Genomic DNA, 17923 nt, shown 5'->3' with positions numbered 1-17923 from the left:
CTTTTCTGTGTTTTAGACATAACAAATCAGACCAAACAGCCTTTCAAACATTCCGAAGCTCTTCCCTGGGCCTCTTTTTTCACTCATACAACATAATTCTGTTCTTTCATTTACCTCTGAAATCAAAACGGTACTGTTTTGGACAACACTGTGGTAAAAGGTACTGATATTGCCCTGCATTCTTCCTGACTGTGGCTAGCATAATCTCATGTGGGTTTTTTCTGTTGCTGTTGTTTTCATGGATTCATCACTCTGCCGCTCCTCTTCTGATGCCCTCAGACTGTCGGTAGCGCTGTGGTTGACGCCAACGGCATGGCACTGGGTGGCATCCCGACAGACCTACATATGGCTGGGTGTTTGTTGTGGTGGCTGGGGGTAGACTCTGACGGTGATAGGGGTGTTTTACCACATCCCAGAAGACTTGCCAGGGTCTCTGAGCAATGTCTGTACCCTGTCTGAACAACAGCATTCCCGTCACACCCTTTCCTGTGCCACACACACACACGCCTGGATAGCAACGCACAAAAAACAAACACGCCGTAAACACAAAACGCACATAAAATGTGTTCAGTCAAAGAAGATTAAAAAAAAGGTGATTTAGACGCCCCGCTGTAACAAGCCTCTAATGTCTGATCGTCAGGAGCTGCCAGATTCTGCGCATCATGGTGGCCTCCTCGGTCTCCTGACATCTGACAGACAGTTCTCTCCCCCACACACAGATTTACACTCTCATTACCGCAGACCAGGATTATCCCAGTGCATCTACTGGATCTGTTTTACATCTACAACACAGAATGACTCTGCGACAAGAAGGTCATGAGCTTTACAGCAAGTACAGCAAAAGCCATAAGGATTAAAATGACAGAAACAGACCTGTGACTGTGTTTGTATGTGTGCATGTTGTACATGACTAAAGTATGGGTACAAACTAACAAACTATTTAATGTTAGCAGACACACTATCAAATATGTTCATATGTTCATATGAATCATACATTAGTAAAGCATGAGTCGTGTCTACAAAACTGCTGTTTAGTGCTTTTTTGCTCATATACACATAAAGTCAAAGAGGAGTGCTGCAGGTGAGCTTTTTCTTGCTGTGTCGGACATTTTCGCTATCTGTGAATGAAGCTACATAGCGCTGGTTCCACTGCAGCTACTGGCAAATTGTGCTTGTGAAGGTAAATTGTTTGTTGCATTCTGCAAAAGTTGATGATGATGATTCGTTAAATTAAATCATTAATAGCAATACACTACCATGTTGTGTGGCTACAGAACGAGCCGCACCCATATCAAGATACGGTGACTGGAAAGAGTTTGGAAGGAAAACCTCCAAAGCTAAAGTTTGTTGACTTTAAAAGATTTTACACTGGAGCTGAAACAAGTAGTCGATTAATTAATTAGATAGCTGGTTCCAGCTTCTCAGGTGTGAGGATTTGTTGCGTTACTTTGTCTTACATGACAATTAATTGGACATCATCATGCCATTTTTCAACCATTGGTCAGACAAACAAGCACTGAATTTTTGCAACCTTGGGCTCTGGAAAATTATGGTGGCTATTTTTCAGCATTTTTCTGACTGGCAGATTAATTGATAATTAGATATTTATCCAAAACAACTAGACATAGTCAGTGTGTCAGTCCACATGGCAACTAAAAAAAGATCACAGACGGAAATATTAGCATGTCTAAAATCCAATTTTTCCTCAGTTCCTCAGCGCTGTACACATGCAGACATTAGGGATTTTTTTTTTGTGCGGTTAGAATAACCAGGAACATATTCCCCTGGCTCAGTTTGCCGACACGTACAGTCTTTACCCCACGCATCAAGAGGAAATGCTTACTGTATAAAAAGGTGGGCAAATACTTGTGTACTCAGAATCAGAGTGAGTGTGAATTTCCAGCCCCTATTCCATAATTTAGGTCCCTTCCAAGCTTTTTGTGCATTTCCCACATCCCTCATCCCACATTCTTTTCTCCTGAGTAATCTGCCGTTCTCCCTGATGATATCATCATGCATCACAGCATCACGCAGCTCGCTCCTATTTTCAGATACCTGCGCCATGGAGGAAAGCCAAACAACCACTTCCTGTGTGTGTGTGTGTGTGTGTGTGTGTGTGTGTGAGTGAGAGAGAGAGAGGGGAGTCTAAGAAAGGGGGGCTCAGGGTGATCTCATCCATGAGAATGCACCATGTCTGGCTTGTGCACCTGAATGTGCACAAAAGAGAAGGAATGACTGAATAAATGAGAAAGTAAACATTAATACATTCAAATGAGTGAGAAGTTCCCTTACCAACTTGTCTTTGAGCCTCTCGCCCTTGATGTGGAACTCCACAGCTGTGGGGCTGGGGCTGGGGCTGGGGCTGGGACTAGGACTGGGGCTACAGGGGCTGAGGTTGCTGCTGCTTCCTCCGCTGCCTCCACTGTGGGTGCTGCTGCTGTCCTCCGCCCGGCTGACCTTATAGACGGTGACACAGCTAAGGCCTCCGCCCCCCAGGGGAAGCCACCCACTGTCATCCCGAGTCATGACCACTGCTCTCACACGCGCATAACTGTCACTGTGGAGGGGGAAGGGAGGAAGACGAGGAGGGTGGAAGTAATAAGAAGAGAGGGAAAGAGCAAAAGATAAAACAATGCTTTTAGTGAGCATAATCAGTAGTAATCAGCATTTAACATTTTCTATCAGGTTCTTTTCCTTGAGGGTCTTTTCTGGTGACCTTTTATCACTTGGATTACAAAATCATGATCAAAAGTGGACAGCCTACATGAGACTATCAGCCCACATAATACATCTGAACCGCAGCATAAACTAGCCTTTGCACAGTCCATGTAGCCTATACGAAATGGTCGTGAATGTGTCGTAAGGAACACACCACATAGACATACACTGTAGATGAGGAGGAGACAGGTCTAAAATGTCCACATCCCATCCGTCCAACAATTTGCGCATGTGAAAAGAGTTCACCACACACCAGAAGAGCTCTGAAACCAAGATCAAATAAAACAAATGAAACCGTGGGGGAATCTGGGTGGTGGCAGCCGCTATTACTGGTAACAAGCTAGCATAAAATCTGCAACAATTCTAAAAATAGAATGTGAAGGGGCACAGTCAACAATTCAGCTCTGGATTAAATGTATATTTTGGCTTTAGTGCATTATATAATAGACCACTGGGTACAATTTTTAAAGCGTGGAGCCGTCAGTTTATGTTTAACCCCGGCCAGGGGGTGATTGACCATGTGGCCAAGTTCAGGCTCTGGCCACTGCTCATTTCCAATATTTCCCCTAAAGCAGGTGGTTTCAAACTCGACAACACATGACAGGTGCTCCAGCCCACGTCAATCTCTTTCCTTTGTTGTTCTCAATGATATTTCTGGTGATATACTGTCATTTTTTTCATGTCACTTATTAGGACACATAAAATCATCTATGTAACTGAAGGAAAACATACTAATACCCAAGCAGAAATGAAACATGGGGGGGTTCACTGTATTGTGAACGCCTTTAAGTTTCAGAGGTTTATAGAGAGCTGACATGAGGCTGACAAAATAAAGCTTTCGGGTTTTTCCAAACACACAGCAACACAAATGCATGCATGATCATTCAAATAGCCACAAACTGGAAAAATGCTGAACTGCCACACAGCTTAATAAACCTCTACTATAATGTCGCAACTGCCTGTATCACTACATTGGTCCCAGTTCATCAGCAGTCCGTATCACACTCATACCTTCATACTGCCGATTATTAATAGATCACAATTGTACATCTATTTGTCCCTTATTCCATGTTTCTCTCCCTCCCCACCTCTTCTGCCTCTCTGTCTCTGCTCTTGGAGTCAGATGTTTCCCTGATTAGATAACGCAGACTGAACTGGGCCACCGGAAATGACAAAGGTCAGGGTGTGCTGAGGGCAGCATTTTGCAGAAACTCCTGGTAACATATTAAAGACTGGGCAAGATCTGAGAGCTGACAGAAACGGGCAAAGACAGTCAAGAATGCGTCTGCCGGATGTCTTCCTGTGACACACTGCTCTCTGGCTGACGTTTGGGTTGACCAGTGAGGATGATGTCACAGGCTCCTGAGTGTTTTGTAAAGAATTTATTTTCTGGCCAAATATGAAACAGTGATTAAGGGAGAGGAATGTCGCTGACTTGCACCATGTAATACATTACACAGTTAATTAGTAGCTCCTGCTCCAAAAAGAAGAATGGCTGAGTCCTACCCCTCACAGGCTCTCCTGTCTAAATCGTGGCCTACTCAATAAGGCTAACCTTTGGCCTCCTGCCTTCCACACCCTTGGTAAACCTCAGTGCACTGGTTGTTGGTTAGTAATTAATCTAAGAGCCAGTGAGCATTAAATCTGAAGCTATGCTTTTCTTCATGCGACGGCTTTGATATCTTGGCACCTGGTAATACTGTAGCTGACCAACGTTCCTTCAAAGGATTGATGAGCATGATTAATACAGGTAACAATCAACAAAACAGAGAGCATTTTTGAAAATCACACACTCATTTCTGTCCAGTCCTGCTTTGTTCAGGCTAGAGGTTGACCGATTGCGGATTTTTATGATAGTTTGGCGTAGGAAAAAGCCCATAGTTTTATCAGCTGATATACAACCCCAAACTCCCTGACTCCCTCTCAGTTGGTGTAACTGGTGGCATAAAACAGACTCTGTGGGACAGATAATGATCAAGATAACAGCGAAGGATATGTGAGTAGCAGAGACTGTCACAGTGGACAGAACTTTTTTTTCTGCTCTGTTCATGGATTTTCACACTGCCTCATGTTGGAGTGCTGCTTGTGAGCTTGTCTTAGTTGGACAGTCACACTGTAAAGTTTTTCCATGGTACTCTGCATCTGTTAATAATGCCATACTATCACCAAAACCCTTACCATGCTCATAATTTACAAACACAGCTGTTATATAAAGCTAACTTTCATCTAAAGATAAATGACCTCAAGTACACAATGACATTACCCTGACTTCCACGCAAAACGCTGATGTACACGTCCACGTGACTGGTGGAGGCTACCCAGCCATAAGCCAGTATTGGAGCAACGTTCCGCCAATAACGATCAATCGACCACACCAGCTAATCAGTCGTCCTCTACTTCAGACACACAAACACACACACACACTATTCTTTTCTAGACTTAAGACAAATCTGCTATTCCACATCCCTTCTCAGCAGCAACTAACTTTACTTAAATTATAACAGTGTATCAAATTACAATGGGAAAACAATATGACAATGTGAAAGTGATTGCTTGTATGATGAGTCAAATCTGCAGCTCCCCTCGGCTTTATAGAGCTTTATAGCAAGATTCAAGTCATTGTCTAGCTGTCTGGTCCACCACTTTACTGTTCTGGTTCCCTCTCACCGCTCTCACAGCATTCTTTTCAGCGTAAAAGCTCTAAAACCCCACTGTGCACTTCCTGCTTGGTGTCGACAGCAGACACACACTTGAAACAACGCAGTTAAGGACTAGCTGGTAAACACAGTGGAGCATTTACCACTTAAAGAGGCACATATTTCCTTCAGAAGATGGTAGAGACCAAAAACAGAGCTAAAAGAGAGTAAATATGGACTTACATTCATCAGGTGAGCAGAGACATGACTCCAAATGAATGCTAATGTTGCTTCATAACAGCGGGATGTGCAAATAAGCAACTGTTCGCCACATCAAATTGAAAGGTGATAATACAGGTTATGATGTTTTGTAAAGTTATATTAAAAGCCTGTCTTTGGATATACTCAGCAAGGCCTCGTCAGTCATGCCGCAAACAAAAGTGGACAACACTGGAAGTCTTTAGTTGCTATGATAATCATCACAATGCCAAGGACATTTTCAAAAACAGTATGTTGTCATTTTCATGCCACTTAATGAGTGATGAGTGACCAAAATGTATTCATATTACGCTCTCATCAGTTTTGTCTCTCTCATGTGCTGCCCCAAAATTTGAGCAGTAACTAACCGTGGGAGAGTGACAGAAAAACATAACCACAACTAACTTCCCCATTGCAACCTCCCAGCGACACCCTTTCTGGTTACACCTTACAAGAGTGTCGCAGAAGTAGCGCCTAACCTTACACGAGAACTGTAGAAAAACTCATTTTTGTGCAGCATAACAGGCAGTAAAAGAGGGAAATACTGCCGCTGTTACACCCTTCAATGGCCCCCAATAAAGGATGCGGGTGATGGGTGCAGGAGGGGCTGTCAATCAGGCAGGGGTCCCTGGGGTGAACAGAAGGCAGGCGGTGGTGTCGCTCAGCCATGACCAGGGCACAATGACCAGGGCCTGACCCTTCAGACCTACCATCACACACATGCCAGCAACCATGACACTCACAGGGAGGGGGGCTGGGCCCAGAGAGGAAGTTAAGTGAACGTTGTATACGTGCATTTTTGCATCGAGCTTGAACCGCCCATGTCAGCCTCGTTTTAAGAGCAAGACAAATACCTGAAACAACAACTGATCGTTTCTGCAGCTACATTTTCAAGAATCAAAATCATATCTCTAAAAGGACACTGCTGAAACCCGCAGACCAACAACTGAACTCAACCCAACCAACAGAAAATAAGAGTAATATTTAACAAAAGCTCTCAATCAGGGAAATGAAAGGTTCCATCAGCTCCTCTTCTTCTCCCTCACATTAAAATATTTACTTTCTTATGGTAAAAACAGTAAGAGGTCCAAAAAGATACAACACACACACACACACACACACACACACACACACACACACACTCACACACACTCAGAAACAGAGAGAGAGTTCAGAGTGGGATAGTGGAGACAAAGGCTGGCCTCCACGCCCCTTGCTGGGAGCACACAGTCGACTGGACACACAATTGAGAGCGGAAGCAGATCAGCTGGCCTGGGCCTGCGAGGGGAGAAAAGGGAGGAGGAGGGGGGAGGGAGAGATAGAGAGAAAGGAGCCCCCCATTCCAAATTATTCCAAGTTATTCTGCTGGATGACTGACTTCATTTCCGACCAAACGCAGGAGAGAAAAACGGAGGGAGGGGTGAGAGTGTAACGGAGGACTGCGGGGGGAGGAGGAGGCGGCTGTGGATGGGAACAGGGTGGAGACCAAGGTGACAGTCAACAGCTCCCTCCCGCATTTGAATATGGCCTTTTCCAATTCATAAAAAGGATGTGCCTTTATGGCCTTTATATAATATAGCATGTGACAAACGCAATGAGAGAGTTAACAGTATCTTACCATTTCAAACCTTATTTAAAGTAAGAACAAAGAGCAAACAAAACAGCATGACTTAAGGGAAGAGAAGAGAAGAGAAGAGAAGAGAAGAGAAGAGAAGAGAAGAGAAGAGAAGAGAAGAGAAGAGAAGAGAAGAGAAGAGGGGAAGAGAAGGCGTGATGGGGGAGCACGTGCAGACCAGGCAGGCCTGGGCCTCGAGGCCGGCTGCTGCAGTGTATGGTGGAGAAGGGGGATCCTGGGACAACCATTTCCTAAGTTGACAAAGTGGCCGTTTGTCTGCTGCTCCGGCCCATGGCTCACTGGGCTCCAGCATGCCATCATGCTTTGCTCCTGTCTCAGCCTTGGGCTTCCCACCCCACAGGCGAGTGGTGGAGGGGAGGCGAGGACAGGGGTATTGGGGGGGAGGTTATGAAAGAAAGACAGGACGGTGCGAAGAAGGGAAGGAGGAGAAGGAAGAGGAGGAGTGCAGAAGGAGAGGAGAGAGAGAAAGGATGTGGCCTGAGCCCTGGGTGCTCGCCAAGTCACCCTCCCTTTCCTCCACTTCGTCTCCCCCTTCTACCCAACCCCTCCCCGGCTGCCTCTCTCTACACAATGGCCGCTTCTCTGCTGAAATTTCACGTTATTGGATCCCGGGCCTGGAGTTTTGTCCTCCCACAATGTCCAGGCAGCGGAGCATGCTGCAGGGGAGACACACTCTGCAAGCTAAAAGCTGGAAAACCATTCCTCCTTTCATTAGCATCAGAAAAGGGGAGAAAAGTCCCCCTCCCCGCGACAAACCTCTTTTTTCCATCGCCCCTTTTCCTCCCCATCTCTCCCCTGTATCAAAACCGGAGGAAAGCTGTCAAGCTCGGTCAAGCTCCACTAGGCCACTTTGGTTTGTAAGACTTTTGAGGGGGAGAAAAATCATTAAAATATCATTGGGAAAATAAACACAAGCTACTTATCCCAATCCGATTCTATAGATTATCCTCCAAAAGGAAAGCAATCACTAGGAAAGTAGAGGGGGGGAATGGAAGATGGTGTGAAAAGCTACTCTGCGTGACTCACTCTCTATGCTTGCTAAAATGTGGGGCCATCTTCAACAGCTGTTATCATAGATAAAATATGCTGCTTTTACATTCCCTTGCCTAAAATGCAATAAGTCTTGGATGTATTCAGTGTAGATCAACTTCCCAAAAAGGTCTACACAAGTTCAAGGCTTGCAGAAATAATGTAGCAGAAAAGTATGTAATATTTGAATGCAGTCAAAAACTTCTAAAATGTAATCCAGCATAATATTTCCCTCCAAGATCAAAATCTAGAGTAACAAATGGCAACTTGGAGCTAAAGCTGTAAGCGGATAAAGTGGTGCAGTTTTCCTTCATTGTGATCACGCCTCATTGAAGAAATGAATAACATGCAATCTGGGACTCAACCGTCGATTCCAGCAGTGCATCTAATCTGAACGGTGCAAACTAGCTGGCCAATTAGCCACGGTTCAAATCCCCTAAATAACCAGTGGCAAACTCAAGGGCACAGACATACCCAAAACAAACACCAACATGACCCAACATGGATGCAGTGCAAATTATGACATAAGGCCAGAACAAGACACTTTTGAAGGGGCCGTCTGTTAGCCATTAATAAAACAGAACTAATGAAAGGGACAATGCCTACAGAAGTACCAACAGGCAGCCGGCATCACAGGCCTGCTACATTAGCTGCAGTGAAAACTAATATGTTGGCTATAGAAAGAGAAGTGAAAGAGAAATTTGCCCTATCTCCTCTCAACACCTCAGGCTGCTGGTGAGTCATCTCCCTCACAAGAACATTCAGCTTAGCTACCAACTGACTCTGGCAAAAAAAAAAGAAAAAGAAAAACAGAACAAGCCTACTCTGCTGCTGCACCACACAGCGAAGCTACACTTCAAGTTTACCACCATCCTTTCACAGAAATACCACCTAATATGACGACAAATTAACTGATCATAGTCACTTCTGGTAGCATCCGTCACAGACAGCACTTAGTGGGTCGAATAAGCCTGTAGCCCAAATCAAAGATAGACCTAAACCAACAAATGGATGTCAAAACTGTTCACTCAGACAGGGTTTCGTACACTGATTTTCTAACCAACCCCTCTATTACTGGATTGGGCCTGCAACCCCAACAACAATGTTCGAGGTGCCGCTGCGCCGTGGCACTATAAATCAAAAGAATCCCATATGTGTATCCAATGCCAAAAAACTATTCTCAAACATCAATCAAATCCACATATTGAGATGATCTTAATTTGAACCACAAGCATTTGGAAAATTAAAACCTTGCGCTTGCCATAAAAAAAAAAAGAAAAAAAAGAGGAACCACAAATTTCGACTGCTGCGGTGTCTCTGGTCTTCTTTGATGTAAGAGTAGTCCCCAGAGACCCGAGCGTCTACTCGTCAGCTACTCTGAGACCGAGGGGGAGACGGGAAGCTGAGGGAACAGGGCAGCCGTCTAACTGTGGGAGAAACCATCAATACGTCTCAGGAGCAACTTGGGAAGGATAAACCACCAAACCATGATGATGGCCCATGGCTGTAAGGAGAAACTGAAAGTTGGAAACCATCACAGCATGCGCTGTTGTTGGGAATAACATAACATTATCATTATCATTATCATCATCAGCATAATCAGAAACCAACCTATTAGTCCATCTTAAAAAAAAAAAAAAAGATCAGATTCATTCAAGCAGCTTTCCACTGAATCTCTGTCTCTCAGCTTTAAAGGACTCAAGAAACACTTTCACCAACCAATAAAAGCCTGTCCCAAATTCTAAATATAGCCATTAGACAGGACAAATTCTGATCAAAAGTTACTTAGCAGATAAAAAGGCCTCCGATTTTAACCCTATTTGAAAACTTGACTCATTAATTTATTTGATAACATAAAGCTATGTTTGCTTGAATTCAATCTAGGACCTGGGCCCATCTCTCCCAGAGACACATACACATGCCAAATGTTTCCAGAGAAATAAACACACAAGTGTGTGTGTGTGTGTGTGTGTATGTGTGTGTGTGTGTGTGTGTGTGTGTGCGCACAGATGCACACACAGAAACCCCTTCCTGTTTTCAAAGTGTTTGGAAACGCAACCAAAGACACAAGGTTTAGGATTTACATCTGTGCCCTTTTATGTCTGTGGCCTCGCAGGAAAGAACCATCTCGGCCCAGCTGCAGCAAAGAGCTCACAACAAGGCCCAGCCTTCATGCTCCAGCATGCAGCACAACTGAAAACAATATCCACAATTCAGACACTTAGTGCTAAAAGCACTTCTTGGAGGCACTGAGATATGGTCTGCGAACATCAGAGGCCCTTCTTGACAAAGAAATAAAGACAAGCCCTGCGATCTGGATGTTTTGATGGAGACACAAAAAAAATCAGCAAGCTTTTTAGTGCAGCCTACATAGCCTAGGTCAACAGGTCCACACACCAGGTCTTTGTCTTACAAATAAGAACTTTTTTTTGAAATGTGCTCTAAATACACTGCTGACATTTACATTTATGCTTGCTCCTAAAATACTTGAAGAGGAAATGAAAATTATAAGAGGGAAGTGGCTCGGGTTTAAAATATACAGAATCCAGGCCTAAATCTGGCCATGGGAATGGAACAGTCCACCGCTATACAAGGCCTGTTCAGTTTGTTGGCTTGTCTCACTTACAGACAGTCCAAGCCCTCTGGTTATACAGAGGATCATTGTCATTAATCACACAAACAATACGACAACTTCTCATGTACCAAGCTGCCAGTTGGATATAAATATTCTGTATGCAAAATAACTTTTAGAATTATGCAACATTTACCCAGAGTAAATATGTTGAACCTGAGAGAATTTCACTGTAAAGACACATTAATTTCAAAAATATATGTATATTTTAGAGGTACATCCAAATCTAATAATATGTGAGAACATGCCTGGTGAAGTAAAATGCCGGCACAAGTGCCCTTATGTAGATTTGTCAAATAACACATTTCAATAGTCTCTATAAACCACTTTGGTCACAAGCAACACTTCCCCAAAAGAATACAGAAGCAAAACCAAAGATGTGTTCAGCTCAGCAGACTTTGTCAAAGGTAAGATATGTCTGTAAGCTTAGACTAGTTCAGCTAGTAAAGCTAAGTGTTCATGGAGGTTATATCCAACAACTGGCAATAACCTCAAATAATACCATCTATTAAAAAAAAGAAAAAGAAAAAAGGTCCAGGAAATTATTTAGCTTAACATAAGGGCCACAGGATATAGGCAATTACCCAGGCCATAAAGCACTAGCCTAACAGCTGAAGTAGCTGTCTCCCTTTGTCGTTTCAGGACATGATGGGGGTTGTTTAGGAGGAATGTGTTTGGAAAGCTCCGCAACAGGAATGGGAGTGCAAAACAGCCCTCAGGTGATAAGATCACGACACCCACATTGGCAGATAAAACGCCGAGCTGTCAAATCAATCACACAGATAGGAAGAGGACACAGAGAGAGGAATCACAGAGGGATCACCTGACTGGCAACAGACAATGCCACAGAACTGCAGGAATCTAAAACAATGGGGCCATACCGTGTGCATGTTCAGTGGAATATAGATGCAACTGACCTTGGCTGATAAAAATGGATGAGGAATTCATTTAGTTCGTTTTAACAAAGGCCCATACGAACTGAAATCTACATGACAACCTCTGTGATTTCTAGTTTCCTTATGGTATGGATTTAGAGAGGACAGACAAGCCTGTCTAGCTGTAACCTATGTCACTGTTTTGAAAGGAAACCTTTAATTTGAAACGTAAAATGTTTGCTTAGCAGGGCATAAGATGCAATGTGTAAGGACAAGCTATTCTCATGTAAAGACTGTGTAAAAATAGCATCTACAGTACACAGATAAAAGGTACCAGTACAGTGCACCTCAGCAGACTACTGCCTTGGTTGAGATTAATATTTTAGATAAACGTGACATTCAGCAGAGAGGCTGCTTGCACACACTTTCATAAATCTCCCACTTCTCTCAGCACGACCGTAGTCCTCGTCTGCAAAATTCACATTAGCCTTACATCACACCACACTCCACACACCGACATGCATCCCAGCGCAGACGCAAACCCAAATCTGACGAGGCGTCAGATTCTTGTCATTTCAGCCTTGTGAACATAGTTACACCAAGGCCAAGTAACATGTTCTCAGCAAAGGGCGTGCTGTGCGTACACCAGCTTGGCTTACCACCCATCATTCAGACAAAACCACTTCAGGACTATTGCTTCACACATTTTTGGGGAGATTTTCAAATCAAATGTTTACAACGCAGGCTACGGGAGAACAAACACATTTCTCCTTAATTACACTTGTACAAGGGAGCATAAAGTTAAAAGATAACCATGCTTTATACTAACAATTTCAATGTATGAAAGAAATTTAGCAAGTGACTCATCAAAGATTTGAATGCATCTTATCAATGAAAGAGAGCATAACGTAAGAATGTAAAAAGAGACACACAGCCACAAAGAACATTTGGATTATTAACTATGATGCCAAAAAGAAAATTAAATGAGATGCAAAATATCTGTTTGTTTTTTTGTGAATAGTCGTGTCATTAGAAAGAGCTTATAAAGGAGTCTCTTAAGTGGCTCAGGCAACGCTTAGTATTCTGTTCACTCCATTACTATGAATCACACAACAGCCAGAAAGGTGGTGGAATCATAGCAACAATGTTTGGATCACTTCGCCATCTTAGCTGCTGCCATCATGCAGCGTGGAACAAACCCAGCATCCACTGTAGCGTGCCCACCATAGATGATCTGGAGCCTATGGCAGTAGTTTCCAGAGTGGGACCTGGGGGGCCTTGGGGAGTCCCTGAGGTGACTTGCAGGGAGTCCCGGCAAATTCAGGAACAGTTTCACTTCACTGTACTTTGTCTCACTGGAGGTTACTGTATTCAGATGTCTGCTAGAATCAGGGGTTTTGCCCTTCCCACTAGCATTAACCATGCTACTGTAGGTTATTACACAATTTAAGCTATATCATGACTAAATGCAAAAATCAGGTCACAGAAATTTCTCCAGAACAGAATACAGTCAACTGAGGATGAGTGGTTTAACTGTTAACTATCTGCTGTGGCTTGATAGGAATAAAAAGAGCTCCATGACATATGTTACATAAAAAAAAACAGAAGTGTAGTTCAAGGACAAAGCCTCCATGCATTAAATCAATCAAATCCATAAAGGCTAGATAAATGGAATGGGGGAAAAACATGGGTGTGTTTCGAACATCAAACCGTGACACTGTAAATGGCTGAAAGGGGCATATGACTTCCTCTGTGACGAATACATTATCAAAGAAAATCCTCGGAGATAGTGAAGAAACGGCGCTTGAATAAAACACGTGCGGCGCTCATGCAAAATAAACGACTAACAGACGCGAACGGCTGCTTTATGTGAGATGCATTGTACAGTAAATGCAGGAAATGCGATCATTGTGCGATCGTCGGTGCAATGCGAAACAGTGTACAGTGCTGTGAATGGGCAGGCAGGTACTTTATGAATGGAAGGGATCATGTGACCGCAGCACCTCCCGAAGCAGATATTTCTCACTGACTGTCAACAAGCGCACACAAGGGATCAGCCCATTAAAACAATACCAAAACGCGAGCCGAAACGGGCGCGACGTGCACAGAAGCACCTCATGTGCAGATTACAACCGATGTCCGTGGGTTGCGGGGACTTGGGCGTGCGCGTGACGCCTTTTTTAAGCGTTTTTATGAATGGAGATCGTGATATGTAAATGAGTGTGATTGAGAAAAAAAAATGGCATCTTCAGCTTTTCAACGTTGACACTGCCGCAATCGGCTCGAATTGTTTTTCAATTTCAGAAAGGCTCGGCTGAAATGCAAACATGATCTGCGCGATTTTAATCGATGATTATGTTCCGAAATCATGGCGGACGACAGTTACATACAGATCCAGATTGTGAACACAACGCTTTCTGAGCATGGTGTACTGAACAGATATGTATAGAAATAATCACATTTAGACTGGATTATCGCTTTGTACGTGTCTATAACGAGTGATTCCTCATGAGCCGTTTTATGACTGCCAACCTATAAAGCAATATTACATTTCCTGGGTATGTAACTGTCCTGTTAAATAAATCATATGCAGGCGATCATTAGTATGACTATATATACACATACTGTGGTCTAACATGGATTCTCACAGCATGCATGTTAGTAGGCTGAATTAGACCAAATTTTTTAAGAATGAGCTGATTGTATTGTTACTATGGGCCTGAGCCATTGCTTGTCAGACACTGTTAAAATAAACTCATAATATAATCCACAGATCACCTTTCTATTAGCATATAACGCCATCCAAACAAAAATAATGATACGTCTTTGCTTCTTATTGTTGATATAAAGAAAGTAAGGTGATGAAATAGCAGCGTCGCTCGGTTAGACATGTCACTGGGAACTGCTAGTGCATAGCTCATCGAGCAAAGCGTGTGTTAATATCTAAAGACATGCAAGTACATATAATTGCAGCTTGTGTGTGTGTATGAGGAGAAAATGCATGAACAGTACTCACTCGTTGTTTGGATTTGTTGAATCTTCACTCATTTTTTTCCTCACGGGGATCCAAATCCTAGCAATAGCATCGACGACGCAGTGACGGCGGGATAAAATACCACAAATATCACCATTTTCCTTCACATATAGAAAATACCCCTATTTTGGATAGTAAGTAAACGAGGTACAATGGGGCATGCCTAACTAAGCGTCCCTGTGAGTACCAAGTGGAGCTAGCTTAACGTTAGCTTTGCTGGCTGGAACTAACGTTAAATCGCGAGGAGGAATGACAATCGTTGATTCATTTTATCCTCCCTGGAAGTAAAATCCGACCACAACAAACGGGCCATCGGCATCATCCTCTTCAACAAACACAGATCCCCGGTTTGCAACGACGTGAATAGATCCTCAAAAAATGCAGAGATTGTTGTAGACGGTAACGTTTGGCAGGTTATTTATGGCTGGCTGTCGAGCATCCATTCGCCAACTTCAGGTCCAGGACAACACTTGAAAAAGCGCTGTGGAGCGTTGCTCCGTCAACGTGTCCGAGTAATTTGCAGTAAAGGCATCCGAAGCCGAAAAAGGGCTCAGCTGCTTTCGATGTGAACACTGACGCGCAAAGTAAAAGCACCTACACTTGAAATTTCCTTGAGAAGTTGTTGGACATCTGCTTTAATCGAACTCCATTTTCAACTCGGGGGGAATGAAACATCGGAAAACTGGGCGGATGTGTCGACCCTCGCTTGAGAAAATTAGATCCTTCCGCGACGTAGTAAAAACATAACACTCTTGCGATAAAATATGTTCAACTCGCACGCAGTTCGTCGTATCTCATTAAAGAGTGGCGCATATTGTGCTGAACTGCGTTCCCCTGTAGCCGTATGCAGTAAATTAAGAGCGTTTCTCTCCAAAGTTGACCTAAAGTAGTCCCCGCACTTCCCAAAAGAAGTTTCCCTTCAATCACGCATTGATACAAGAGGGAAGCGTCTGTGTGATAGCACGCAAAGTAGAAAATAATCTGGAGGAAGGACTTGAGCTGACACACAGACTCGGCCATTAACAATTTCTCCTGTTTTCTTTCATTAAGAGCAGACTCAACGTGATCGACCGCCCCCGAAACGCTCTTTTAAAAATCTAGGTATAAAATTGTGGGGGAATGCTTTAAATGCACACAGCAACGACCGCTGCAGCACGTGGAGGTACATTAGACCCCCTTCATGATTTATGTGGCTGAAGCCAAGCTACTATTTACATCGTTATTTATTTATTTATTTATAATGCAAACGTGACTAGCTTCGAAGCAAAAGGGAAAGTAAAAGATTGAGACAATTCCAGACAATGAGAATATTTTCTGAAACACAGCTGAAATCTATTCTGAAGGCTACTTTCAAATGGAAGATTGTGGTGGTGTTTCAGTAATGTCACATCTTATCATGGTAAATAAAAATAAAGCATTAGATTATCCTCCATCACCTCTAAACCACAAGCAGGGGGGGATTTTGCACACTTGCACATTTTGTTGGGGGGGGGCACTAAAATACATACAAGTAGGTGTAATGGTGTGGTTAAAGCTGCCCCACCTTGCACCCCAGACTCTCTCCAGGCTGCTGGAGCGCACTCCAAAATAAAAGCGGCCTGACAAGTAACCAGAAAAATCCACGTATGCACCTATGAATCTTATTTTCAAATGTGTTAAAAGCCTTGCAGAGCGAATCAGTGGCTTGGTTGCGTAAGACTTAAATGCTATTGGATTTCTGTGCTGTGTGGAATGGCAAGAGATCAGGCTAAACGATTCTGCCTGGTTGTCATAGTGACAGCATGTTGTGTGAGAAGTTTCTTTGTATTTCTCTGGCTTTCATACAGCTTGTGCCACAGCCTTATGTTGCAGAGCATATAAAACACCCCCCTGTGTCACTGTATATAGATGGCCCCGGCATACAGGACCCTCACATGTGCCGCCCTGACACATATCGTACACTTCCTTTGATATTTGATTAGATCTGTCTGAGGTGTGTGCTGCTATGCTGATGGCTGCCTGAGAGCAAAGGTGGATTGTCTCTTGGGACTGTTTTCTCACCAAGTCTGCATTTTAGTAAATGTGGCCTCTTGTTTTCACTTCTTCCTTTTCGAATTGGGTTACCGCTGTCATTACTGAGCTTACAAGCTCAAATAAAGTGTCCCTTGTTTCAAATAGAGCAGAAAAAGCAATGACCATGAATTTTCCCACTAACATGCCTATATCCTTCAGAGTATTCAAAGTTCAGGAAGTCAGCCTTCTTTCTCATCTCACAAACGTGTATGGCCCTAGTGCATTTCCTGTGTTTTTCACACACTGAACACACTGTTGTGTACTTAAACAAGGCAACAGGATGTTTAGCTAACAGAGGCATCCCTTGGCTTCCCTCGCTAAGTGCAATCAGGGTCATCACAATTCTCTTTAATACGGTAAACAAGCTAACATTCCTACATTGCCAGCGAGCAACCACAGAATAAAGGATGTTTCTATCCTAACGCAAACCTCATTCAGCAGAGTCCAACTCAAACAGAACCGTACTTGACTTTCAGGAACATTTGCGGAAATGATCTGCACATCACAGTCTGGCATTTGGTCACGTTTCTTCATTTGTCAGTACTCACTTCAGCACTGACACTCATGTTAGAAACTTATTTTGCTTTTTATTGGATTTGACTTGCTATTCCACTTATGAATTTGAGAGCGTTCATTTCTGACTTGAGATATGAGTTAACACTTGAAAAGCATGAATGAAAGCTTTGTAATGTTGACACGAATCCTAATGAATCTGTGTAAGCCTGAAAGGTGTGTAGGTTTGGAGTGCACTGTAATGCTTACTTTGAGTGGCTGTTTGCAGACCATAAACAGAATTTGAATTTAATTGAACTAACAAATTCAAAATTCACAAACTTGATGGTGTCAGGTTTGAGATATTTTCAGAACTGCAAATTCACCATAGACAGTGAAGAGGGACAAAACATCCACAGACACATCTCTACATGGCCACTTTTATTCAAAATAACACAGAAGATTCATTCCCAGTATTGGACCATGAGGACTAGAATCAGATGATGACCTCAAAACACAGGTGATGTGATCACCAGCTCAGGCAGCCTCTGGTCACAAGAG

General features: G+C 43.3%; 1 protein-coding gene across 1 annotated transcript in view; it reads right to left on the bottom strand.

The window, feature by feature from the left end:
- spred1 (sprouty related EVH1 domain containing 1) overlaps nucleotides 1–15609 on the bottom strand; it is a 34039-nt gene extending 18430 nt beyond the window's left edge. Inside the window, exons 1-2 of the mRNA XM_041954280.1 lie at nucleotides 14801–15609; nucleotides 2293–2557 (exon numbers count right to left, since the gene is read on the bottom strand). Coding sequence (XP_041810214.1) covers nucleotides 2293–2557; nucleotides 14801–14832 — 297 coding nt within the window. The 5' untranslated portion in view covers nucleotides 14833–15609. The remainder of the gene's footprint in view (nucleotides 1–2292; nucleotides 2558–14800) is intronic.
- Nucleotides 15610–17923: the final 2314 nt, after the last annotated feature.

This window comes from Chelmon rostratus, chromosome 15 (genome assembly GCF_017976325.1).
Source record: "Chelmon rostratus isolate fCheRos1 chromosome 15, fCheRos1.pri, whole genome shotgun sequence".
Taxonomy (NCBI): Eukaryota; Metazoa; Chordata; class Actinopteri; order Chaetodontiformes; family Chaetodontidae; genus Chelmon; species Chelmon rostratus.
The sequence above is the reverse complement of the archived record's forward strand: the minus strand, read 5'-3'. Positions and strand labels throughout refer to the sequence as shown.